Raw genomic sequence first — 27,885 nt, 5'->3', positions numbered from 1 at the left:
TTTTCCAGCTAAAGATATCTTGGAAGGACTTCAAGAAATGTCTGTTTCAATTGGGCAGGGGGGAACACAGCCCAGCACAGGTGTGAACCAGGAGGTTTGGTTCAAGAAGATCCAGCACAGAGAATCTAGAGGGAGGCTCTTAGCCAAAATACAGCAGCACTGGCTACTCTGTCCTGGTTCAGAAGGCCAGATCAGCAGACCAGCTGTGAGACCTCTACCATAGCCACAGAAGGTAAATTGTGAACCCCTGAACCCCAGCATTTCAAGCCAGGCCACTTGGCACAGTCAGTGTGAAGCCCTTGTCACTGAAGGGGAAGTTCAGGACAGTATCCCCCATACCTAAGCAGAGAATTCAACCTTTAAAAATGAATTAAAAAGCAAAGATCTCAGACTATAGAGAGCTATTATGGAGATAGGGAAGATCTACAACACAAACCCAGAGGAGGACAGGAAATGCAAAATGTCTGTGATGAAGTCTCAAAGCAAAATATGAAATGATCTCCACTTGAAACGGCTCTCTTGAAAGAGTTCAAAAAAGATCTAAAGAGATACAAGAAAAGTGGGGAAAAGAAAGGAAAGCCTTTCAGGAGTTATGAAAATTTTGGGGAAAAAGCCAAGACCTTGAAAATCCACATAAATTATAGGTATTTCTATATGTTACCAAAAAAGTCCAGCAACAAGAGACAAGTATAGGTAACATAAAATATTTGGGAGTCTATCTGCCAACACAAAGCTAGGAAATAAATATATGAATACAATTACAAAACACTTTTCACACAAATAAAGTTGGATCTAAACAACTGGAAGAATATCAAATGCTCATGGGTAGGCAGAGCAAGTATAATAAAAATGTCAATTCTACCTAAATTAATCTACTTATTCAGGGCCATATCAATCAAACCGCCAAACTGCCAAAAACTTTCCAAAAAAAAAGTCCAAAAAATTAATTACAACATTCATCTGGAAGAACAAAAGGTCAAGAATTCTAAGGGAATTAAGAAAAAAAAAAAAAAAAAAGCAAAGGAAGGTGGCCTAATTGTACCAGACCTAAAACTGTATTATAAAGCAGCAGTCATCAAATCCATTTGATACTGGCTAAGAAATAAAGTGGATCAGTGGAATGGAGTAGATTCAAAGACAAAATAACCAATGACTATAGTAATCTGAGATAAAAACCAAAGACTCTAGGTTCTGAGATAAAAACTCACTACTTGACAAAAATTACTGGGAAAACTGGAAAATAGTACGGCAGAAACTAGGTACTGACCAACATCTAATACCTTATTATACCAAGATAAGGTCAAAATGAATTCATGATTTAAGACATAAAGGGTGATATTATGATATTAGGAGAACAAGGGATATAGTTTGCCTCTCAGATTTGTGGGAAAAGAAGGAATTTATAGCCAAAGAAGAATTTAAAGAAAAATAAAAAATGCAAAATGGATAATTTTTTATTACATTAAAATTGAAAGGTTTTGTACAGACAAACCCAATGCAGCCAGGTTACAAGGGAAGCAGAAAGCTGGGAAAAAAATTTATGTATAGAGCTTCTGATAAAAGCCTCATTTCTAAAATGTAGAGAGAACTGACTCAAATTTATAATACAAGCCATTCCCCAATTAATAAATGGTCATAAGATATGAACAATTTTCTGATTTTGAAATTAAAGTCATTTCTAGCTATATGAAAAAAATACTCTAAATCACTATTGATCAGAGAAATGCGAATTAAAACAACTATAAGGTACCATTTCATACCTCTCAGATTGGCTAAGAAGACAGGAAAAGATAATGATAAATGTAGGGAGAGGATTTGGGAAAACTACAGAGTCCTTGGCTGCCTGATGGCATGGAATCACTTTAAGGAAATTGAGAAGAAAAAAGAAAATAAAGGAGGAAACAAAGCTTGAATAAGAAATGAAACTGCAACTACATGATAAGACCTGTGAAGAAAATATTGGATTCAAAACCCAAGAAAGTAAGTTTGAAGTTCAGTTTGCTAAGACAAAAAAATTTGTTTGGACAATTAACTTATCTCTATGGACTTATCTGCTGTAGTGTGAACATAATACTTTCTCAACACAAACAATATAGTAGCAGCAAAAAGTCCAAATATATTAGAGAAAACTTACTACAAATAGTATAAGGACTATTACAACAAAATAATTTGTAAATCAACTTTACATCTACAAACTAAGAACTACATGTCAAAAAAAACTCCACACTAGAAATGTGCTGGGGCAGCTAGGTGGCACAGTGGATAGAGCACTAGCCCTGAATTCAGGAGGACCCGAGTTCAAATTTGGTCTCAGACACTTAACACTTCCTAGCTGTGTGAACCTGGGCAAGTCACTTAACCCCAGCCTCAGAAAAAAAAAAAAAAAAGAAAAAAGAAATGTGCTCACCCTCCCTCCTTTCGTGGCGTCGATCATGTGACTGTGAGGTTCGCTCATGATCATGCCTTCCTTTGTCACGGCCTGGAGATCGATGGCGTGATGGACTTCTCTTTCTCTGAGGAGAAGATGAGGATCGTGGTGGGTAAGGAGAAGGAGTTCGTCTCACTGGAGGAGAAGCTGTCCTCTGGTAGGCTGGGGAAGGAGTTCGTTTTCGTCGGGGAGAAGGAGAATGTCTTTGAATGGATGACCCTGATTGTGATGAAGATGAATGATGCCTGGAAGATAAGGGAGAGTGGCGCTGTCCTGTTGGGGAAGCAGACCTAATGGGGAGGGAAAAGAAATAAATCAATAAGGGAGGGAGAGCAAGGGAGGAAGAGAGAGAGACATAGAGAAAGAGAGAGTGTGAGTGAGAGAGAGAGAGAGAGAGACAGAGACAGAGACAGAGACAGAGACAGAGAGAGAGAGAGAGAGAGAGTGTGTGTGTGTGTGTGCGAAAGTAAATAAAATGTATATATGTGTGTATATGTATCAAAACAACTTTTTATTTTCTATGCAATAGAAAAAAATCTTCACTAAATACTAAAACAATATAAAAACTGATCATATACAAAAAGCAGATGAGATATGAAAATTAATGAAGTAGATTTCTAGAATCATGAAACTGATTATAATGCAATTTAAAATGACATCTCAGAGCAAAAAAATTGCTGTGTCCACTTTCTGGACAACGACTAATGACTTTCCCAACTCTGAGAGGTATTCTCCAGTGAGAGTACAAAGCTCAATCCCAAGCAAGAGTCTTCTACCTGCTTAAGATTATCCACGGCAGTAGACACAAGTACAGATCAGGGAATAAAAGACATGTGCTAATGGTGAGAATTATATGGTAAATAAGTATAGTATGTACTACTAAGAGCCATAACTTCACGAAAGTGGCTACAAAAGCTAGTGGAAGACTAGGGGAGGAGAAAATTGTTACTATATGAATAGGTACAATATGTGTTGTCAATTACCCACATTTCTGCAAAGACAGCTAGGATAAAGGTTACCTGGAATGGATTAGGAAAAGAACAATAGTGTAGACTTTCTGCATCTCACACTGTCTGCTTCCATTCCTGGGTCAGCACAGGATGAACTCTTCTCTAGTTCCTGGATGTATTTCTTCATTAGCATATACTAACACTGCTAACAGATAGCTAACATAACACCAGGGACTCACTATCTACTCCTAGATATTCTGAAATACCTGCATTTGTCCATTCTGAAAATGGGGATTGAATGTGTACTTATTAAGTGCTTACTACATATAAAGGACTGAGTTAAACACTGGGAAGACTACAGGAAAAAACAGCTCTTTCTCTCAAAGAACTCACATTCCTAGTAGAGGAAGACAATGCATGTAAGGTAGACAGAAAGAACTAGAAGTCCTGGGGTTCAGCTACAAGGCAGATGGCAAGTATCAGGAGTCCTTAGGATGTATCAAGGTGTCTGCCCCAGAAGTGGCCTACCACCATTGGTAAAGAAAAAATGAGCCTAACAGTAGAAAGGAAAGATTCCAGGGTTCTCTCCAGCTGACTAGGTATAGGAGTAGAGGGAAGTCAGTATGGTCAGGATCCAGTCAAGAGAGGGCAAATGTAAGGAGGCAATCAGGGAATGTGATAAACAGCTCTTCTGTTTCTGGGGACATCTACCTAGAATTCTACTTACATGAGTGATTTGGATTCAAATGTAATATAACCTTGATAAGTAATTTGTTCATTCTTCCTTCTATGAAAATACTTTTAATGCTCTTAAAAACCCAATTAATTCCCTATGACACTATTAAAATTAAATATGTTTTCCTGAAAAACTCTTCCTTACACACACAGAGAGTTTCTCTGAGACCCAAACAAATAGATACATACTGGTAAATATGAAGCATTAAGATTTTTGGTTTATTTATAAACCAAATAATGTATTTGTAAATTATTTATAATAAATTTATAAATCCAAATAATTTGCTGTTCAATTATAAGTAATTACTTTGAAGGGACATGTATTCCAAAAACCCTGAGAAAGCCCCAAACAATTCTGAAACTGTCTTCACAGCCTGCAGCACATTCTTTCAAATGTCCTCAAAATCTTCTGTCTTTGAGGTTTACTTTAATTTTTACAAAAAGCCTAAAATAAACAAGGAGCAATTCTCCCATGAGCAATGAAAATAGATCAAGAACCCAGTAAAGAAGCCTATCACCAAGAATTTTTCAAGGACTTCAAAGTTCCTACATAAGGTTATCTAATCTATCAATCACATACTGTCATGATTTAAAAGAAAAAGAAAAAAAGCCAAATATCAATTACCAAGAATCTCTCAAGACTATTTTAAAGATTCCAACAACCAATAATCTTTCCAAGGTCTTCAAAGTTCCATAAGATCTGGTAGTATGAGTTCGATAAGAACAACTTTACTGACTTCAAATACATCCATTTCGCCTTCACTTTTGATTCTGATATGCACACTGTTGGGGTTTGGTAAATGTCCTATTTTCCCCACTACAATATTATACTATATTTCAAGGTCATACAGGAAAGATGGTGCTTTATTACCAATTATTATTTTCTTCAAAAACACCATTTTGTTGATCTAGGCAGCATTTCTCAAAAGATTAGAACAGTGGTCCTCAAACTTTTTTAAATAGGGGATCAGTTCACTGTCCCTAAGACTGTTTGAGGGCCACTATAGTAAAAATAAAAACTCACACTCTGTCTCCGCCCCACAGCCCATTTGCCATAACCTGGCAGGCCGCATAAACGTTCTCAACGGGCTGCATCTGTTTGAGAACCTCTGGATTAGAACAATCAAGTCAACTATTCAGCATTCAAAACATAGCATAATCTTCACAGAAATTTTATAGGAATCAAATCTCTAAACTTTTTAAACATTTTAATTGATCTGGTGAAGAATTCAATAACCCATGTTGTACTTTGACAGGACATCTTCCTTTAACTACTTCAAATAATTTTTCAAACACTATTCCCTTAACTTCCTATTTGGGCAATGTCTCATTTAACTTTGCTTGGATCTTTATTTCCTTTGCTCTAAATGAAAGTCACTTGCTTTTACAATGACTGAAAACACCACATTGTCACAAAAACTAGCACAAAAACAGAAAAGTGAATGCTATGCATTTGAACATCATAAAAGCATCCCTGCTAAAATCAATGTAAGCCAATTTAAGAAAAAGATTCTTATTACAATATGTATTACAATGTGTAAATGATAAATGAGTTCAAATTAGGTGCTGATCTATAACCAGACCCATATTTAGTTCCAGAAATTAAGATCTATCACTCTTAGATTATCAAATTTTTGAGAGTAGTTGATAGAGATGAAATTTTGAAATGGCTTGAGTAAAATTTAGCAAATTTCCCCAAAAACTTGTATCTATACACAGGTGAAGGAAGCATTTGAAAGCCAATTGCTAAAGGGCGAGACTGGAACTTCAAAATCCACAGCCAAAGAATTCAGTCATTAATGATCTGAGCAGTTTGAGCTTGGAATTATGATTCATTCCATGTCTCAGATAACAATACCAAGCGCAGGGAGGATAAATTGTGTTTATGTACTTGGATCAGAACTGAGACTTAAGAGAGATACATATACAAGTGCAGTTTATATAGCTCATACTTGGCTTAACCACTTGCCCTAGATACGTTTACAAGTACAATGTGTACTCTAACATTCTCTTTTTAACTCAAGCAAAAAATAATCAAATTAAAAACAAACCAAAAATTTGAACTAGAAGTCAATATTTCAGGGAAAATGAAAATGGATTTGCTGAACCAAAAAAGGGAAAATAAAAAATACAGTCTTTCTAGTACTCCTAACTCAAATTTGTGGACTACAAGAATATATTAACTTACAGCCTCAAAGATCTAGCTTGCTCAAACACCAATCAAAAATTGTGTTGTAATTTACCTGTTTTTAAATTTTGCCCCATTTCAGAACAGAGTGTTTTATTTTGAAAGAAAAACCCCACAAGGTCAGGAGGAGAAGCTGAGAGAGAAAATGAAGGCAAAGTCTTAAGCCATAAACCATAAAACAAAATTTCTCACCCCAAAAAGCAGGTAACACTTACCAGCCTTCCTCCACAAATTGTTTTTATGAAAGTTCTTATGCAATGTAATCTAGGCTGTAATTTAACCTTTTAAACAAATCATGTAAAAAGTATGAATCTGAATAAATGGATTATGAAACACACTAACCAAAATTTCTTAATACTATCTCCAAAATTTCTTAATACTATCTGTGATGACAAATAGATGACAAAAAAGCACCACATTATAGCTATCAAGCTCCTTTACTTTATATAAGAGAATTTTTCTTGTTAAAATTAGACAAATTTCTGAACCTAGATCTTACTTCCCTATATAAGCCTATGTTCTCCCACCTGCGAGATGGAGAAAAAGAATGCTTTTGAGTCGATGATTTTGTTGGAGCCCGAGAAGCTTGTCGTCTCTTTGCAGCAGGGGGTGAATATTCCCTGGAAGGGGAAGAATTACTGCCAGAATGATCTGCAGGACTGGGGGAACGCTTTTGTCTATGGGAACCTTCCGAAGGATCTCTATTCAGAAAACATACAAGTAGTAACTTGTTAAACAGACATGATGAAAACAAATGATAGAAGAAATGATAAAACAAGCAAATAATATCTGAGCCAAAGCACCTTGAAGAAGTAATCTGTATCAGATTCAATTTTGCATGTGGTAGAGATAGTATGGGGGAAGGGAACATGTTTGTAGGTATGAATTTGTGCAAATATATACACATATGTATATGCACACTACATTCCCAATTTAAGAAGAATCAGATATGTCAATGTAACTTTCAAATCCATATAACATTTAATCTCAAGTTGTAAAAAATCTTAACTTCTGGGTAACCTGTTTCAGTAAAAGAACCCTACAAAATAGCCATTCTAACAGGAAGAAGAAAAAAACCTTGTTTCTGACATTGTATACTAGAAACAATGAAGACAAGTAGTGAGAATACTATCTACAAAGACAATGTCAAAGAATCCTATTCTGAATTCCAGAAATAAAGAAAGTAAAGCTTCAAAACTGGGCTGTTTTAGTTATAACTGCTACAAGTAAAAAATTATGGTGAAATAGTGAGTGGTAAGATCATTTACCATTTTCTATTATTGTGGGGCTTTTTTGAAGACAAGCTTGTGAAACAGGGTAAAAAGCATTTTTCAAAATTAAATTTTCCCATCATACAGATACATATACTGTTGGTGAGAAGTCCACGAAAGATTTATACTAGGGGTAAAGGTTTTTGTTTTGTTTTTTTAATTCAAAAGATCAAGAAATAACAACTGAAAATTACAATTGTTATTCTACATGTATCTATAATAAACAATTTGACTTAAACTAAACTAGGTGACTTTATGGTTTAAGAAAAAAAAAAAAAAAAAAAAAAAAGACTTAACCCTGTCTAAAACAAATGGATTAAAAAGAAAACCTGTTTAACCGCAGTACAGAATTATAATTATTCTTAAGTCAGCTCATGGTCTTGATTCTAGCTTAAGTTCAGAGAATCATTTAGAACTGAAATGATAAACACATTTTGAAAGGCTGCTGTTAGTAAAGGAAATGTCAAATCATCTTTGAACTGGCACTATCCAAAATAAATGAAATAATGAATGAAACAAAAAGTAAATGTAAAATAACCAGATTTTTATCTACTAGAAAAGCAAAAAAAAGATACTAATTTTAGGTTTAAATTTCAAACACATTTACTCAAAATATTAAGCATTTAAAAAATATTTTCCTAAGTCATATCAATACAAAAGAATCAATTTCTGGGTCAGTCTTGAAATTTCCTTTTCAAGACCATTTCATAAATAAATTAAATAAGAATGTATTTTACAAGTTAACTTACATTAAGAAATGACTACATAGGAAAAAAATATTCACCAAATTTCCCAATTCAAATCAATTATCAACATTTGTTGATACAATATATTTCTATAAGAATAAACAAAATCACTAAGAAAAAGGCCTCTATTTAACAAAGTTGGTCGGATCACAGATACAGTTAGGTGAAATGTTGGTATTTCTTAGATGTGACCAGTAATCAAAGAGACTGGCTGCACACTGCCTAGGCACCTAAACTCAGGAAAGAATCTGTGGCTGTGGCTATGTGTATCACTAAAGGTGGGACAATTCAGAGGGTCTATAATTACAAAAACTGAGAGGGCCTCTTTTCCTGAGAAAGGAGGGATGAAAGAAATATCTGACTAAAGTAGAGTAGGATAGGAAATGTATGCTCTGAGATTAATGAATGACTGAGGTTTCTATATAATTTTACTGTGGTGATGTTTCTGACAAATAAAATGTTTATTTATAACTTATCTTTCTAATTAACAACACTGGTAATAAAGTACTTTTTGTGAAAATGCAGTGAAGTTTCATAAACATTAAAAATCTTTTACTAACTTTTAAGTTACTTACCTTAAAGATACTAAGTACAAGTTGTTACCCAGACAGTATGAATAATGAACAAAAAGTATTTCCTATCTTGGTTCTTTACTTGGCTTTTAAAAATTCAATCCATTTTCTACAATTCAGGGTAATGAACCATGAAATAAGTCTAAAAATTTCTCAAACAAGTCCTTTTAGAAGAGTTATAAATAAAAAACAATTAGCTCCTATTGGGCTTATATCCCAAAGAAATACTAAAGAGCAGAAAGGGACCTGTATGTGCCAAAATGTTTGTGGCAGCTCTTTTCGTAGTGGCTAGAAATTGGAAGATGAATGGATGTCCATCAATTGGAGAATGGTTGGGTAAATTATGATATATGAAGGTTATGGAATATTATTGCTCTGTAAGAAATGACCAGCAGGAGGAATACAGAGAGGCTTGGAGAGACTTACATCAACTGATGCTGAGTGAAATGAATAGAACCAGAGATCGCTGTACACTTCAATGTTGTATGAAGATGTATTCTGATGGAAGTGGATATCTTCAACATAAAGAAGATCCAACTCACTTCCAGTTGATCAATGATAGACAGAAACAACTACACCCAGAGAAGGAACACTGGGAAGTGAATGTAAATTGTTAGCACTACTGTCTATCTACCCAGGTTACTTATACCTTCGGAATCTAATACTTAATGTGCAACAAGAAAACGGGATTTACACACATATATTGTATCTAGGTTATATTGTAACACATATAAAATGTATGGGATTGCCTGTCATCAAGGGAAGGGAGTAGAGGTTGGGAGGGGATAATTTGGAAAAATGAATACAAGGGATAATGTTATATTAAAAAAAAAAAAAATTACTCATGCATATATACTGTCAAAACAAATTTATAAATAAAATTAAAAAAAAAAATTAGCTCCTACAAGATGATAAACACTTCTAAGTCAAATGGAAGCTCCTTAAGAACAAGAACTATTTCCTTTTTGTCACTCTGAATCCCCAGCATATTACAAAATATTTAGTACAAAGAAGGAACTTCATAAAATATTTCCTTAATTGAAACTATAGGATTCAACCTGCCTTCTGAGCTTCAGAATCTTTGATCTAGCCAGAACTGTCCCTTGCTTTCTTGGCTTTGTTCTCAAAGCCCAAGCTGTGAGTCCTGATTTCTCTTGAATCACAAGTAAGTGAGCCCCAGAATTCCTGATAGAGAGTTAGAGGATGGCTGCAAAGTTGAACGTTGCCAGTATTAAACTGAATACAATGAAGCTAGAGAGTCAGAACAGAGGCCCTAGGGAACAGTAAGTGCCCTGCAGCTGCAAAAATCATGCACTTTTCTCTAAAGTACAATTTAAAATATAGATAAGCATCATTAAAAAAAAGAAAAAACACTATGAAAATGCATAATCATTCCCAATGGTGATTGTTCAAATTACAAAATAATTCACAATGGGATTCCTTCAAATAATAAGCATTCTCGGTACAATGAAATATATTTACAAAATCAACTTCAAGAATTTGAAGGCAGAGAAACTTAAGCTAAATGTTAAAAATGTAAAAAAAAAAAAAAAAAAAAAAAAAAAGGTAAATTCCCAAACTAAAATTAAAAACAGCCCTAAAAGAGGGATGTTAATTACAACATTTGATTCCATTTATGATTTAATTAAAGCCACTTTTCAGGACAACATCCATTGCATAGAAAGAGTAACAGGTTATATATGAGATTTTTTATCATTTAGCATCTTCAGGAAATGAGGCTGGTCAATCTTTTAAAAATATCACCTTATCAGGAATTTACGTAGGAAGTAATAAGAGAGACCAAATTGTTTGCTCTTTTATTTATCAGTAATTTCTGTAAGCCAAGTGCCATAGAGAAATGAAAAGCAACAAGCATTTTTATTAAGTGCTTACTAAGTGTCAAACTGAAAATGGTTTCAGTTTGATATAAGCAGCCTCATTTCTGCCCTACAGAAATGAAAAAGGGTAGTAATTTAGCCACATGAATTTGGTTTCACTTTTACTTACATATCCCTCAAAAACAAACAGCTGCTTCCAATATTTGCCTAGCATTCAAAAATTGGAGGTTCTATGAGTAGAACTACTCGATTGTCTACTTCTAACAGTCGAAATTGGCCAGGGGTCAAGTCTAGAGTTGCAACTATGTATGAATCGAATGAGAGTTCTTCATAGTTGGTGTACTCATAGCTTCAGTACCATTGATGACCTATGGCTTTGACTGTTAGACAGGGGTTGTAGATCTCGTCTATCATATTTAAGATGCGTAGAGATAGGAGGGCAATTATATATGACTATAAATTTTGAACTAACTTGTCATTGAACAAAGGATTTCTTCAGAATGGTAATGTTCAGAAATATATAAATCCTGAACTTTCTAATCATAATGTTGAGATCTTTCTTCCACAAAACAATTCATTCAACAAATTAAGGTAATTCTTGTAACTCTCTAAAACTAATATATTTTATAAAACTACATACCTTCATAAAGGAACAGAATTACTAAAAAAAAAAAATTGACAATTATTACCTGGAAGTCAGAACATCCACAGATGGAAACCACTGTGGCAGAAATTATTTATATCTTCATCTCTCATCAAAAACAAAGCAACTCTGATGTATGAAGACTTCAATTGTGTAAAAATATGATTTGGAAAATTAATCAACTAGTTAGGAATATCAGACTGACAGGATACCAAAATAGTAAAAACCTGTCTTTTGAACAGCAAAATAAATCTTTTTCTTAAACAAAAGAAAAATTTGTGAGATTTACCTAAAATAGTACTGATTAGTACATATGATTGAAAAAGAAAAAAATCAAGAACTCAAACTTTTTAGTCTTGCACATCAAACATATTTCTGAAACCACAAGAAGGTGGGAAAGGTATCTAAGAATGTTTTCTTTAAAATGCATGGTATAATATCGATCCTACTATAATGACTCACAGTTCTAAAAATGGAAGCGTAAAAGAAATTTTAGAAAATTGTCTTTCTCCTTTACTATTTCAAAACAAGCATCTCCAATGAAAATACCTCCCTTATGAAACTGGTAATGTTTAGGTGGGTAATTCTTTTACTTAACAATTCAGTTTTCCTAGTTAAAATATGCTATAGCTAAAAAGTTTGTCAAACATTAATGTTCTACATTACGTAAGAATAATGACCAAAACAATAAAAATTCAAAGGTTAAAACAAGATTATAATTCAGAACACAATCCTACTTACCTCTGCTTCTCTTTTTTTTCTTTATGTCTTTCAATATCCCTTCCTCTATCTTTCCCTTCTCTTGGCTTTTCTTCAACCCGTTCTTTTGCTTTATGTTTTTCTTTATGTTTTTTCCCCAAGGCAGTTTCTTCTTGTATAGGAGGAGGTGGGCTAGGAGTACGAGGTCCTTTCTTTTTAGTCTGGTTGCTTTTAGAACTCCTAAAGGCACCAAAAAATATATCAATTTATCTTTAAAAGTTACATTACTGGGAAACAAAACAATTCAAAGGGAAATCACTTTGGTAGAAGTTATTTATAACTTTATCTCTCCTAAAGAACAAAGGAATTCTAATATTTAAAGACTTCAACTGTGTAAAAACATGAATTAGAAAACTAACCAACTAGCAAGGGATATTTCAGACTGACAAAACACCAAAATAGTAAGAACCTGTCTTTTGTAACAGTAAAATAAATCATAAGATTTTATAAGTTAAATTCCTTTAACAGTATTAATAAAACTTTAAAAAGTAGCATATATGAAAAAATTTAACTACCCTATTTCTAAAATGCCCTTGTTGTTGTTTAATTCTGTTCAATTCTTCATGACCCCAATTAGGGTTTTCTTGGCAAATATATTAGCATGACTTGCCATTTCCTTTTCCAGCTCATTTTGAAAATGAACCTAAGATAAAAAGAGTTAAGTGACTCACCCAAGGTTACAGATAGCATCTGAAGCATATTTGAACCCAAACCTCCCTGATTCCAGGTCTGGTACTCTACTCACTGCACTACCTACCTGCCCTTTAATATGCATATATATATACACATATAGAGAGATATAGATATATAGATATATATTATATATATATGCATATATATATATATATATATATTTTATATATTTACATATATATGTGAATATATATATATATATATATATATATATATATATATATATTTTTTTTTTTTTTTAAGTAGAAATAGGAGGTATGCTGTTGACAAATGAGGAATTATGCAGGACATGTTAACTATTCCCCTACCATAAAAACTAGGTACAATTCAGCATGCAAGATCCCAGAATAATTATGACAAACATCTGTTGCTATTTATATAACACAAAGAAAAACTGGGAGTGAAATCACCATTTCAAATTAGCCACATCCTTAAAGATTATGCTTGGGAACAGCTAGGTGATACAGTGGATAGACCACCAGTCCTGAAGTCAAAAGGACCTGAGTTCAAATCTGGTTCCAGATACTTAAAGCTTCCTAGCTGTGTGATCCTGGACAAGTCACTTAACCCCCAAATGCTTCAGAAGGAGAAAAAAAAAGGTTATGCTTGATACAACCAAGTTTTTATTTATCCATTCTTTAACTAAAACACAAGTGACCAATTGATTTCCACATGGTCACCTATACATAGCATTGTAGTATGTGTAGTTTAGCTAATGTCTTTAACTTCCTAGCAAATTTTAATTCAAAATTTTTTTAAATAATTTGATAAATTTTACATATTTTTAAATCATTTCCTTACTTAGATTTATTGCTAAGCTTTATCATTCTTTGTTTTTGAAGGCTTGAGTTTTGATAAATCCAAATATTAAAAAGACATCTTATTCTAAGAAAATTTGGAAACAGGAAGCCCACTCTTAAAGGCCACATTTTTTACATATTTGCTTACATTTTTTAATCAAGCTTTTCTCTTCTAATTTTCCCAAATTCATTTTCTCCCAGACTACTATTTTTCTTATATGATACTTAAAAAAAAAAAAAAACATAAAATTCTACTTCCATTTCCTTTCCAAGTTCCTCATTTACAGGTATTTAAGAGTTGAACACTCAATCAAGGCATTATTAAGTACTTCCCATGTGTCAAACACCTTAAATTAGTTTTAAAGGTCATTAAAATCTTAATGAACTCTTGAACTCTTACTTAAGAGTCACTTCCCACTACCCAGTCCTATCTCCAATTCTGCATCTTTATGGATCAATCCATTACTTATACCACCACAATACAAGTCGGAATTCAAGTGTTAATATTGTTATTACTTATGTGATAAAAAGTTTTGCTCATAGGATTGTAGAGTTGGAAGGGACTTTTGAAGCTATCTAAAACAACCTCCTGATTTTAAAGATGAGGAAACAAAATTACAGAGAAGTTAAATATCTTGTGCAAGGTAATACAGGGAGTTTGATAGGTGAATAATCAAATGTGTTTCATCTATCAATGTTAGCCTTATCTTCCAATACTCCTGTCCTTACTAGAAATAAGAATTTACTATATGAGCACACTAGAAAAGATAAGTTATACCCAGAGGTATGTTGCATTTCACTTTGTTACTAAATATATCCTAAGTCTTTCATGTAGTCTGAACTGTAAACTGCTATGCAGCTACTAGTTTCATTTATAGACTTGGCTCTTCTAAATGCTTATTCTTCTCTAACAATGCTTATAAAGATCAAACAGATCATTTTCCAGACAGAAGTATGAGGGTTGGAGATTCATTCTCCATAGTTTATATTACACTAAATAGTTAAATTTCCTTCTTACTGGGCCTAATTCCTCCTCCAAAGATGGATTTGGTTGACAAATCTCAAAGTGTTACCAATTTTGGAGATTTTTGTTGTGCTAACTGAAGAAATCCAAGAATTTATTCACAATCTGTAGATTCAGAAAGATTTTTAAAAACAACTTTATGCCAATTGATTACTCTTTGGAAACAAAAACCCCAATAAAAAAAGACTTATACTAGTATGGCTTCCTTTTTTCATTCTTAAGCTCTTTTCTACACCTCTCAAATTCATTCTCTCTTAGAATATTCAAATTCAAAGTATTCAATGACAACAGTATTATAAAGAAATAATAAACATGTGTAAGAAGCCTTTTCAGAGTGCAGAACACAAAGCTAGACAACAGTGAGGGAGAAACAAAACTTTAGAAAAGAAAGGACCAGAAGAAACCTACACTTTAAGTGATAAGACACTAATTTATATTATTACATAGAAAGTGCAATGTGAAATCTGAAGAGAAGCTAAATTATCAATGGGGAAGTAGAAAGGAGGGAGGGAGAATTCAGGAAAGACTCCTAGGTTCAAAAGACTAAAAACCTAGACTAAACTATAAGTAGCAAATACAAAATAAAGGACCATCAAAGTATAACATGTATCAAAGATGGTTTCGAGAATCTATTTACACTAGAATTCTAATCCTCTCAATGTCCCAGACAACTCTTTATGAAAAACAAAGCATCTGTTAAAGGCTTACTGAGTTCCAGACACAGTACTAATTGCTGAGGGTACAAAAAAAAACAAGACAATTTCTGCCCTCAAAGAACTTACGTTCTAGTGGGAGAACTTAACAAGGTGAAAGGATGGGAAAAGGGAAAGGAGAAAATATTCACAAAGGTTCTGAGGAGGGGACAACTGGAAAGTGAAGGCAAAAGCACCTCTGTCAGACCCAGGGGAATCAAATGTGGAGTCCAAGTTTCTAGTCAGGTAAAGATGGTTAGAGATTTAAGATAAATGAACAATTTGCAGGAAAAGAATGGATCTGCATTGTTGAGGGAGCCTCACTAGGAGCTACCTAATGATGAAATCACAGGACCAGTCAAAGCAAGTCAATATACAATATATATTTGTATGTAACACAAACACACACACACATTTACACACAACATCCTAAGATATATCCTCTCTGCCCTTTAGGCAGATTAATTTTCACCTTCCTAACATAGTGTCAATTATCATTTCTTAGTCTATTTATTCTTCGATGTGCTTTCTATTAACATGGTTTGGTGAAAAGTTCAATGGAAGTCAATTGTCACGGCAAAAATAGCCCAATTTTCATTTGCAACTATGCAACTTTCTTTCAATTTTTCTTATAGAATTATAGATGCATCACAAAAGAAAGTTTTATTACTACCAGGACTAAGGGATCTTCTACCATGTCTCTGTTTTGACCCAAAATTATATCACTCTTTTTAATCTCAAGATTTTGACTGTAATGACTTTTAGCTAATTACCCAAAATCATACTTCTCAATAATGGGCATTTGCTGATAGTTTTATTCATCTAGCACTCATAATTTGCTGCATTGTCTTCTGTTAATAATTGTTTTGTGTAGTAATCAAAAAAGTTACACATCTTAAAAAAAAAAAAAAACTACCCAGTTTATTATCAGAATCCTAGGTTCAAAATGGACACTAAGATGTTTTCAAAACCAAAACCATCTTTCAAAGGATAAAAATCTGACACCAATAAAGCCAGGCTATTCAGAAGAAGCTGCATGGTGATAACTCCCCCCCCCAAAAAAAGTTGAAAAATATTTGATCACATGTTAACCCTAACATTCTTGAGATATGCAGCTAAAGAGATTAAAAGGAGACTATATTCCTATAACTATTTAAATTCCAAAGTTTTTACTTTTATAGGTGTTTCTTTATAATCTCATTTTATATATGAAACTAGGAAACAAATGATATCCAAACAAGACAATAAATATGAAACAGGGGTTTTATTTTTTGTTTTTTTTGAAAAGCATAAAACATCATTCAGCCAAACTACAGAAATAGCCCATTTCCCTGGGCCAATTTTCAGTAACTTAAAGTATAAGACCTAGAATCCAAAGATAAAACAACTACCTATAATGAGTTTATATGCTTATGTAGGAGATAAGTACATATACACTACATAAATTATAGTACATATAAAAATAGAGCATATAGTTAATAACTACATTGCAGAATAAACTTACTTTTAAGATTATATGATATCTAACATAGATAATAATCTGTGGATATGTGTACATACACACACACACACACACACACACACACACACACACACACATACACACACAGAGTAGTTAAACACAAAGCAGTTTGAGAGGGTAACCACTAACACAGTTATCAGGAAAGACTTCATGTAGAAGATGGAATCTGAGTTTACATGAACAGAAAGACTACGATATATAATATGTAATAATAATATATATAATATAATATAAGTAGTATTCCAGGAAGGAAAGACAGAGAAAGCAAAGATATGGAGACAGTACATAAAATGAAGATCAGGGAGGAGAAGATGCTATCAGGAAACATAATTGATACTGGAAAATTTTGACTAAGAGGACAAGTCAATCCAGTGTTACAATTAACAGAATCTGAATTATTTAGTAGAGGAAAAAAAGGGGGGTGGTGGGGGCTGTCTATATACATATGTTATACAAATAAAATTAACAAAATCTGGCAATAAAAAATAAATATGTGGGGTGAAATATGATGACAAGTGTTCCCAAGATCACTTTTAAATCCTATACTTTGCTTCCTAAATTACATTATCATAAAAAATGGAAAAGGACCCATAAGTACAAAAATGTTTATAGCAGTTCTCCTTGTGGTGACAAAGAATTGGACATCAAGGGGATGCCCACCAACTGGGAAATGGCTGAACAAATTGTGGTATATGAATGCAATGTCAAACTATTATTCTATAGCAATGATAAGATAACAGATTTCAAAAAAGCCTGAAAATACTTGTATGAACTGATCCTGAGGGAAGTGAACAATACCAGAACATTATACATAATAACAGTAACAAATCTGATACCCTTTGCCCTTCTCAGCAATAGTATTCTAAGACAATTCTAAGACTCATGATGGAAAATGCTTTCCATATCCAGAGAGAAAACTGTGGAGTTGGAATGCTGTTTTCACTTTTTTTTGTTGTTGTTTTCTCTCTCGTTTTTTTCTTTTGTTCTGATTCTTCTCTCACAACTTAACTAATGTGAAAATGTTTAATATTACTACACATGTATAATCTATATCAGACTACTTGCTTCTTGGGGAGGGAGGAGAGAAGGGAGAAAAAAATAGAAATCAAAATCTTTTAAAAGTAAATGTCAAAAACTAATATTTTTTTTTTAATTACACTCTTTCAATCTGATAATTTACCACTGAGTTCCATGTTTTCATTAACAAGTTGAAGGAATTGAATGAATGAAAGCATTTGTTAAGAACTAGTTATTTGACTATAAAAACAAGCTCTCAAATGCTTCACATTATAGGAGTACCTATATGGGTGAGAAGGCCAGAAGGCTATTTTAATTTGGAAAAATCAGACTAAGCAAATAACAAGGGAGTGGTACAAATTAAACCTTTTCTTTAAAACAATGCCAATACTGGTTAGATTACTAGTCCCAAAACAGAGATAGAGATCAGGATTGGAATAGGAAAGTAATACACTGCTGTTAGCTAGACAGATGTCCAGGATGGCTGGAGTTTGGGTTCTCAAGTTATAGCCATGAGATAAATGTGTTGTTCCTGTTTTCACAACAGGACAGCGTGGTGATTCCAAAAATGAAGGGGATCAAGTCATCTAAAGCATATGCTCACACATGTGGGTGGTATATGCATATTTCTTTGTCTGAGAGAGAGACAGAGAGAGTGATAGACACAGAAAAAGAGAGGGGGGAGAGGGGAAAGAATGAGAGGGGGAGAAGAGAGAGGGAGAGAGAAAAAGAGAGAAAGGGAAGGGAAAGAAGGAAGGAGGGCGAGGAGAGAGTTTCAGACCTCTGAAGGAACAACAGATTAGTTGAATTTTCCTTTCCCTTTCATATCTCATTTACCATCATCACTACCATCATCTCTAAATCTGACTTTAGTGTAACAATTATTAGTTTACAAAACAATTATTAGTTTACATCAATTATCTGACTCAATGTTTAGAACTGTCTGGTATGATGTTCATTTTACTCTTGGGAAGTATTCAGAAAAGTTAAACACACCCTTCCAAAGAACACAAAGTTAATAAAGTGAATCAGGATGAAAGCCCAGGCAGACATTCTGACACCAAAGTCAATGCTCTTTTGACTATGCCCATAATGCCCCCAAAAACATATGAACAAGTAGGTTAGACAAGAAATCAAGTGTGAAATAAAAATATAAGACAAAAATACAAGATGAAACAATCTGGGCTAGAAGGACCTAAAAGTTTAACTTTTATTGTTTAGCTAAAAATTTTCATGAAAAACTATGCCTCTTTTCTAATGCATGTTTACCTACTGACCTCTGCTGGTCCAAGAGAGGAGAAGATACTGCAGTTATCTTCTTATCTTTCTTATTAGCTGAAGAGGATGACTTTGGACTTGATTTTCGCTTTGGAGATTTACTAGACTTTCTTAGAGAAGGAGATGGAGACAATTTTGACCTAACCACCTCTGGAGAAATCTTTTTAAAAAGAAAATAAAATTCAATAAGTTTTACTAATGCATTATACTAGTACATTAAGAATAAAACTTTTTTTAGATCATGAAAAATTAGCTTCCAAAATAAAAATGTTTTTTAAACCTAAGGATAACCAAAAGCATATTTTACATTTAAACCTTTTTTCCTATAAAATGCCTCGATATAACCAAATGAATATATTTCAATTAAATCAGACTAAGTGGTTTTTCGATATATTAGCCATTTTAGAGAGACAAATAACAATAGCACAATGGATATGCTACAGATTTTAAAAAGAATTAAGCAGCACATATTCATGCCACTCTTGAATATCATCTACACTATAAAAGTCCACAGAAGGAACCTTCATAATAATATATAAAACATTGAAATGCTTTACAAGTGCCATTTTCAAAATACACAAATAAAACAATCAATTACTATATTCTATGCTAACTAAGGCAGAAAAATAACATTTTAAAATGTTTCCAATTAATAAAGTTGAAAGAAACATATACCATATAATACTTTATAATACCATATAATCCTTAGGTAGAAGATGCTGTAAAACTCTTAGGTAGGAATCCTTAACTGAAACAGAAGAATCTTCTAACCTATCTTTTCCTAAATATCTAAATTAATCTAGGATGAATTGTAGCAATAAAAACCTAAAGTCTAAGTTGACAGAAAAGAAAAAAAATTAGGAATTTCTTCTGTATGGCAAAATCATGAAAAAAACAAGTTTTAAATTAAATTTGTGAAAGTCTTGGTGTGGTTATAAAATTGGGATAACAAACTCACTTCTTTTTTAATTACTATTTCTTCTCTCTTCTCCAAGTTTTCTTGTTCTAGCTTCATTAGTTCTCTCTGAATCTTTTGGCGCTTCATTTCCAGTGACAATTCATGGACATAATCATAATTAATGTCTCCGTTGTCAGAATCTTTAAGATAAAAACCAGACACTTTACAACAACTTAAAACATCAGAAATGTACAAAAATAAATAGATTCTGTCAAATAAAGACAATTATTCTATTATTAATAAACTAATAAATTGTGAGGAAAAAGGAAGTGAAACAGGAGAATCACATTGAGGATAAGGGGATTTATCCATCATCACATAGCTACTATGACCAAAGTAGAACTGCAAGCCAGATCCTCCTTAATCTTGGGCTTTTTCACCAAGCCCTCATGCCTGACAGTTTCCTCTCCACTTCCCCATCTTCACCCCTTTCAGCTTTCCTGTGTGTATCCCCAGAAAATTGTATAGTACCGGGCACATAGCAGGTGCTTAAATATTTATTGACTTGATATTTATACTTCTTTGGGATAAGATTTGATTTATTATATTTATTATAATTTGGAATATAATTTGGAAATTTTAATTTCATAGAATTCAATTAATATTATTGTATTGTTTCTTCCACTGATATTGTAAGAACTGATTTTCCTAAGTTTGTTTACTTGTTCATAACTTTCTATCTTCCAAAGTTTCTCTACTGATACTTAATTCATTTTTTTAACAGTATGGTTCATTATATTATATATTGTAATCTGTTTAGCTATTCCCCAATGGATAGGCATCTACTTCTTACAGTGTTTTGCTACAGCAGAATATTCCAACCTCTCATTTTGATTCTGTGACTTTGCTTTTTAGATATTAATTTTTTGAGGCAACTCTATTCCCAGTTTGTCTTCCCTCTACCCTATTATCTTCCCTTGTTACCACTAGTCTACCCTTCACCTAGTTATACTTTATTTTTCTTTTTTAAATTTATTCAGTTATTTATTCCTCTCTTTTGTCTCTGCTGTTTCTTCTCAAAATCTTTCCTCTTTTTCAACTTTAGTGTTTGTTAGTTTTCTTTCCTCTGCACCTTCTCCTAAGAAGTTTTTGTCTGCTCTGTTCCCTTACCTGATTTTTCTTCCTATTTTATTCTGAAATTTTAATCTCTGATTCATGGATTGGATTCATATTTTTAATTCTATGATTCAATAATGAAGCTAGAATTAATGGTGACTAAAAAACAAGACTACATGGTAGAAATTACTATATCCTAAAATGTACTTCACTTCTGCCACTCTCATATATTATAACTACTTTCCTTCCTATTGGCCATGATGAGTCTATATCCCTTCTTCTCCCTCTTCCAGGTTGCCTATAACCCATAGAAACTCCTCCTCCATGGAGGCATAATACTCTCCCAAAAAGCAGGATCTGCCAATGTAACAACTTTTCCCTAGATTAAACCTACAATGAAACCTTCAACTCAAATCACAGGTATACACCTTTTCCCAAATTAAGAGTGCTCTTTAGTGGCACTCTTTCCCAGCTATTAAATTTAAACTTTGTTTCTTCAATCCCCAAGACTCAATCCCTTCCTTCTACTCCCTCCCATTGCACCAAACCTCAATTCTATCCCACCTCTGCTCATTCTTTCCAAGAGTCTACAGGAATCTTTTTGCTCTTCACTCATGAACTTGGTAGGAGTGATCCATTCTCTACTGTTCCCCATTTCTCCTCTCCTCACTTACACAAAATACATTGAGTCCCTTATAGTGTAATCATAAAGCTTAATCCACATTCTTGTAATTCTGTGTTGTGGCAATTACAAATATTTAAAATAGGTAGTCAATTTTTAAATGAATTAAAACTAAATTTTGATTGAGAAATCTAGTTAATGTAGATTTTATAGCAGTTATAGACATTACACCACCTGCTTGCATAGTAAATTATAAGTAATAAATATTTAGTTGCAAAACTAACTTGTTTTGATATAAGGGCCATGATCCAAATGAAGGTGGGAACAAAATGAAATAGGCAAAGAAGGCAATAATTTCTACCTAACAGAACTACGGAGCAGAAGGACTATCATGAAAAGGTTTGGAGGATGCTTATGGCCCCAGAAAAAAATTAGAAAAGGCTAACTGAAAACTACTGAGCAACTGGCCACCTCTAATCTATCCCAAAGCAATATTTTTCCTGGCATATTACCAATCATCCACAATGAGACAGGTTACACAAAAATCTTACAGAAAGAAAACTAAAAGATAGCAGATGGAAAAGTTTGTAAGGTCACAAAAAAAACCACAATGTAAATAATCAAGAATTGCCTAAACAAAAACTTTTCTTTCCCTTCACATCTTTTTTAAACTTACCATCTCTATTAGTTTCCCATTCTACATTTTCTTCTTCACTTTCTGGAGTTCTCTCCTTGGTGATTTTGATGTCTTCCTTCTCCCTATGTCTTCCCCTTGAAGACTCTTTCTAAAACACAAACACACACATAGTCAAATTATTAATGCTTTGGGTTTGTTTTTTTTTTTAATGTAAGACTTTATTAAGAGAAAAGTTTCGATTTACATTTATTCCTAATTTTGTTAGTAAGTCGATCTAAGAAAGTTAACCACTCACCCAAAGCAGTAAGTTCTAGACATTTCATTCCATTGTTCTATTAGTACATCTTTATTTTTAAAAAGTGCTAAAAATGTATGGATTTTTATCTATCAATTAACAGAGCTGGTTTAGGTAAAAAAGAAAAGCTAAGCACATAAACTCTGTGAATTTCCGTGAGTGATATAACCTGGGGAAATAGTTTTTTAAACAATTATACAATATCCTGGAATGATCGGGATTGAGCATAATTTCTTTTTTCTTTTTTTTTTTGCTGAGGCAACTGGGGTTAAGTGACTTGCCCAAGGCCACACAACCAGGAAGTAGTAAATGTCTGAGGCCAAATTTGAACTCAGGTCCTCCTGATTTCAGGCTGGTCCTCTATCCACTGCTCCACCAAGCTGCCTCCTGGATTGAGCATAATTTCATAAATACTCATTACTATATAGTACTCTTAAACATTTAATAATTTCATTTCCAATTAAGACTATACAAACATTCTTTCCTAGAGACATAATTCTCTCAAAAATCATTTTATATCTCCCAATTTTCTTTAATAACAAAAATTATAATTGTTTTCATAGGAATCAAAATATATAAATTGTTTTTACAACAGTAAACAGCAGATAAATTAACAGTTAAGGCTAATAAGTCACCTTCACTTAAAGGATTTCATATTAATCCAGGTACAATCTAAGCCTATGAAGCAAAACTCTATAACAAAAAATAAGCTATTTTAAATAGCAAATTAAACATCCAGCTATACCTGCCTTATAAATATCATCTGAAAAAACTCCAGACACTACAGGAAATTACTAACCAATTCCTGTTTTAATGGAGCTTATGATCTTCACCCCCACATCTATACCTTACCTTTTCATTAAGACGTTAAATCTTAACATAACAATGATAATCTCTTCTCTTAATATTTTTAAAAAGGATCCAGCTTACCATATGAATACTAAAGAAATGTGTAATAGATACAGAAATTGGCGGATATGGATATGGAGTGCTAAACTATAAGTTTTGTTTATTACAAATGTAAGACTTACTACCATAAACCTAGAACACAGAGGAAATCTGGTTATCTAACTCCTTTAGTTGGGGTCAGACTGAGGATTTGAATGCAACCATATTATGTATTTAAAAGATTAATATATATAATCACTATATATATAGATACAAACATACATACATAGAAGTGAGTATGTTTGTGTGTGTGTGTGTGTGTATGTATATATATGTATGTATGTAAAAAGATACAAATATTATGTATATGGGATTAAACCACTAGAAGTGGCAGAATGTGAAGTATAGAAGAATAATTCCCTTGGCTTCTAGGGCAAAGAAAGGGAATAAAATTCACAATGAATGACTCCTATTTTGGACATGCTGAGTTTGAAATGCTCACAGGACATCCAGTTTTAAAACCAGGCAGTTGCTGATGTAGAATTGTTGATGGATGGGGAGACTAAGCTTGAATGGAATGGATATGTATATGGAAGCATTAACAAGAGGATTAATTGAACTCATGGAAGCTAATGAGGTCAAAAAATGAGAGAATAAAAAAGAAAAAAAGTGCCCAGAGCAGAACCTTGAGGTAGACATGGAGTTAAGGAGTATGACTGAGAAAGAGAGAACAAAGGTAATAAGATTTAGTAAGATTCTAAAGATAGAAATGGAAAATACGGTAGTTAAGGAGAGGCTGAGATTATAAAGAAAGAGACGATGGTAGAAAGGAGACTTCTCCAGAAACCAGAGTTAATAAAGAGAAACCCCAAAAGAAGCATCAAACATGCCCAATGCAGCATCACAGTCAATATTGGGAGGGAAAGCCTGAACCAGATTAAACTATAATTGGGAAATATTTAACAAAATAAATAAAAATGCATCAGAACATAGATAATACTAATACTATAAAATGAGCTGGAGAAGGAAATAGCATACCACTCCAATATTTTTGTCAAGAAAACACTAATTAGGACCACAAAGAATGAATGTGATTGCAGCCAACAGGGATCCTTACATCCAGAGCAGTGGTCTTAAGGGATGGAGATTGCAAAAAGATGATAAGGCAGTCACAACAATGGTGACAAAACTTTAGCCACCTAAATAATAAACTAAAGGAGTTCAAGATTAAATGATTTTGTTGTTCTATTCAGTCATAACCAATTCTCCATAACCTCATCTGGAATTTTTTTGGCAAAGATCCTGGAGTAGTAACCATTTTCTTTAGCAGCATATTTTAGATGGGGAAACTGGGCGAGTAACTTGCCCAGGGTCACATGGCTAATATGCGCCTGAGGCCAGAGTTGAACTCAGGAAGATGATTCTTTCTGATTTCAGGCCTGGCACTCTATTCAGGAGCCACCTTGAAGCTCAATTAAATTTTAATCAAGTTAAATAAAGTATAACCTCACAATCTGTAAATCTGTAATCTGTAAACCTCACAAGCTGTAAACGCTTCTCATAGAAATCACACTTCAGAAACAACTTAAAGAAATAAAAAGCCAAAGAAAGTAAAAAGTACAAAAGAAGGAATACTTTCCAAATTTAGGTAAGTCAAAAACAGTTACCCTCTGATATAATCTGTATGCTCCCTTAATCACATCAAAGCATACAGAACATAATCAAAGAAAATATATTATTTGGTTAATCTTAGCATGTCTTAGGTCAAATTGTCTTTTAAAAAAAAAAATGTAAACTATAGGGAGATGCAAAAAATAATAATCTATTAATATTTATCCCACATTGTCCAGAGAAGCAGGAATTCTGACCAGTTCACCAAGACAGAATGCAAATTTCTTGAGAAAATCCAAATATCTTTACTATGATTGTATGCTTACTAAGCAACCTTCAAATTCTATAATTTAAACTCAAAAAAAGACCAACCACCAAGAAAAATCAACCTTCACTGTTTTCATGTCAATCATCTGTAAATGGACTAATAAAAATCAAGTTTCAAAACCAATAAAACCAAGGACTAGTCCCACAGCGATTCCCATCAGGATTTAGACACCCTATCTAAAGCCTAGATTTAGCTCTTGATAATCAATTTCTTTCTCAAATGCTATAGCATCTTAATTAAAATAAAGAATTTAAAGCAATTTTAGATGGATTTTTACTTTCTAAAAGACATTTTTCCTAAATAACATCTCTCAGTTACCTTTTTAAAATACTGCTAAAAGTTTAACCTAAGAATAATAAATCAAAATCATATTTTAAATTTCTAACAAGAAGGAACATCAAGAAAGACCTTTTAAGTTATTTGACATTTAGGAAAACATGTTCCTACCCTAACTGGTGAAGATGCTTCCTCTGTATTTCGTTTCTGAGGCTCTGTTTCCACATCTTGCCTTTTATTCTTCATTCTTTCCCTAAGATCACCAGTGGGTCTTTCTGGTGACCTGAAAATTTAGAAAAAGACAATGTGAGATATGACTCAGAGAAATAACTAGAAAAGTCACTTTTAAATGCAGATACTTTCAAAATTTAATGACTACTTAAGTTTGGAAAAATTAATCCATAAAATTCAACTTTATGTACCCAGGAAAAAAAAAAAAAGGAGCAATACTCTCAATACCATTCAAAATATACATAATTAAATATTTGTTATACTCAAACATAATTAAGTGGAGACTCAAGGACAAGATTAAATGTGGAAATCTGGAAATGAAAATCTAATTTTTCCCATCTTGATATTGAAAGTTTAGTCAATCATCTGGCGTATTTACTGGGCTTGAGGTCATTTTATCAAATCAAAAATTCAAGGAATAAAGCTGAGAAATGGAGTCAGTGAAATTTAACATTATAGTTAAGCTAAGGGAATATTCATTCACAGAACCATCAATTCATACATTTGCTAATGTACCAGATTTCTTGCAAAGGGCTAGAACTGAGCAAATGCATTTGAATAATGGAGCATGTGAGACTAATTGCCAATTGGAAGGTTCCCTATTAACTTGTTTGAAGGTTGACCCTCCCAGCTATTGTGTTGACTTGATTGGTGGGACAAAGAGGGGGAAGTGATGTGTGTAGGAGGACTAGGAGGAGGAAGAGGAAATTGAGACGCTGACACTTAGTCTCTCCTGGTATTTGAGGGAGGAAGGTGTGTGTGAGATTGCTAGACCTAACCCCCTGATCTTGACCTTAAAAGATCAAGAATAAAGACGTTTAGTGATCCTGACTCTGGCTGATTTCTGGGAAGACAGTTCCAGCAATTTCTAAACAAAAACAACAACAACTAATAAAAATAATATGTATTATATTAAGTCAAGAAAAATTCAGAAATGCTAACTTTCATTCCAGAGAAGGAACTGGGAAGGGGGAAAAAGAGAATTGCAATAACAGCTATGGATCTGTGTATATATACTAATAGTAAAATTTATAAAGTTCAATTTATTGACACTATTACCCCACAAATTATCAGATATATACGCTTCTTTTAAAAACATTCCTGGTATTTTTCTAATTCAAGGGAAATAAAAAATTAAGTGATAGTTCTCACCACTCTAATGAAAAAAATGGCCTAAGGAACTCTATATACTAATTACAAGTGACATATAAACCAGTTTAAGTGGCATTTAAGGTTAGATGTCCTGGGTAATGATTTAAACACATGATATATTCAACAAATACATAACTAAAATTAAGTCATTTATAATATGTTTTTACACTAGAAGAAAATATTAGCAAGATTTTAAGAGAGAGCATGGCATATATAATAAACTGAGAGCTGGCCTAGGAGTCAGAAACATGAGAGCCCCAAGTTCAGGCTCTGATGCATATAAACTTAATGACCTCTAACAAGTCTTAGAAAATTCTTAATATGCCTCAGGCAATTCCAGTGTTTTAAGTTGCAAAAAGCTAGCTTTCAAACCACAGGGATAGAAAAAAGTTCCTAAACAGAAATTTAACAATTTGCTCAAATACATATTTACAGACATCTTCGCTCAAATTTCTAAGTAGTTCAAATATAGTGACATTAAACAATTCTTTCAATCAATCAATAAGCATTTATCAAGGGATTACTAAGTAACGAGCACCATTCTCAGCACTAGAGATACAAATAAAAAAGAGAGAGTGCTTGCCCTCAAAGAATTTATAGTCTATTAGACAACATGATCATAGAAATTCATTTTTTATCACTAACAAGTTCTTAAGTTTTTTAAAGTATTTTTAA

General features: G+C 33.0%; 1 protein-coding gene across 9 annotated transcripts in view; it reads right to left on the bottom strand.

Moving 5' to 3' along the window:
* ZC3H13 (zinc finger CCCH-type containing 13) overlaps window positions 1–27,885 on the bottom strand; it is a 62,993-nt gene that overhangs the window by 30,101 nt on the left and 5,007 nt on the right. For 6 of the 9 annotated variants that reach the window (XM_074299110.1, XM_074299113.1, XM_074299117.1 and 3 more), the window contains exons 4-10: window positions 25,999–26,110; window positions 22,469–22,577; window positions 20,115–20,254; window positions 19,156–19,316; window positions 12,113–12,310; window positions 6,829–7,002; window positions 2,408–2,718 (exon numbers count right to left, since the gene is read on the bottom strand). In XM_074299110.1, the coding sequence (XP_074155211.1) occupies window positions 2,408–2,718; window positions 6,829–7,002; window positions 12,113–12,310; window positions 19,156–19,316; window positions 20,115–20,254; window positions 22,469–22,577; window positions 25,999–26,110 (1,205 nt within the window). The remainder of the gene's footprint in view (window positions 1–2,407; window positions 2,719–6,828; window positions 7,003–12,112; window positions 12,311–19,155; window positions 19,317–20,114; window positions 20,255–22,468; window positions 22,578–25,998; window positions 26,111–27,885) is intronic. The other 3 variants (XM_074299115.1, XM_074299116.1, XM_074299119.1) reach the window with 1 other exon arrangement.

Source organism: Sminthopsis crassicaudata, chromosome 3 (assembly GCF_048593235.1).
Source record: "Sminthopsis crassicaudata isolate SCR6 chromosome 3, ASM4859323v1, whole genome shotgun sequence".
Lineage (NCBI taxonomy): Eukaryota > Metazoa > Chordata > Mammalia > Dasyuromorphia > Dasyuridae > Sminthopsis > Sminthopsis crassicaudata.
The sequence above is the reverse complement of the archived record's forward strand: the minus strand, read 5'-3'. Positions and strand labels throughout refer to the sequence as shown.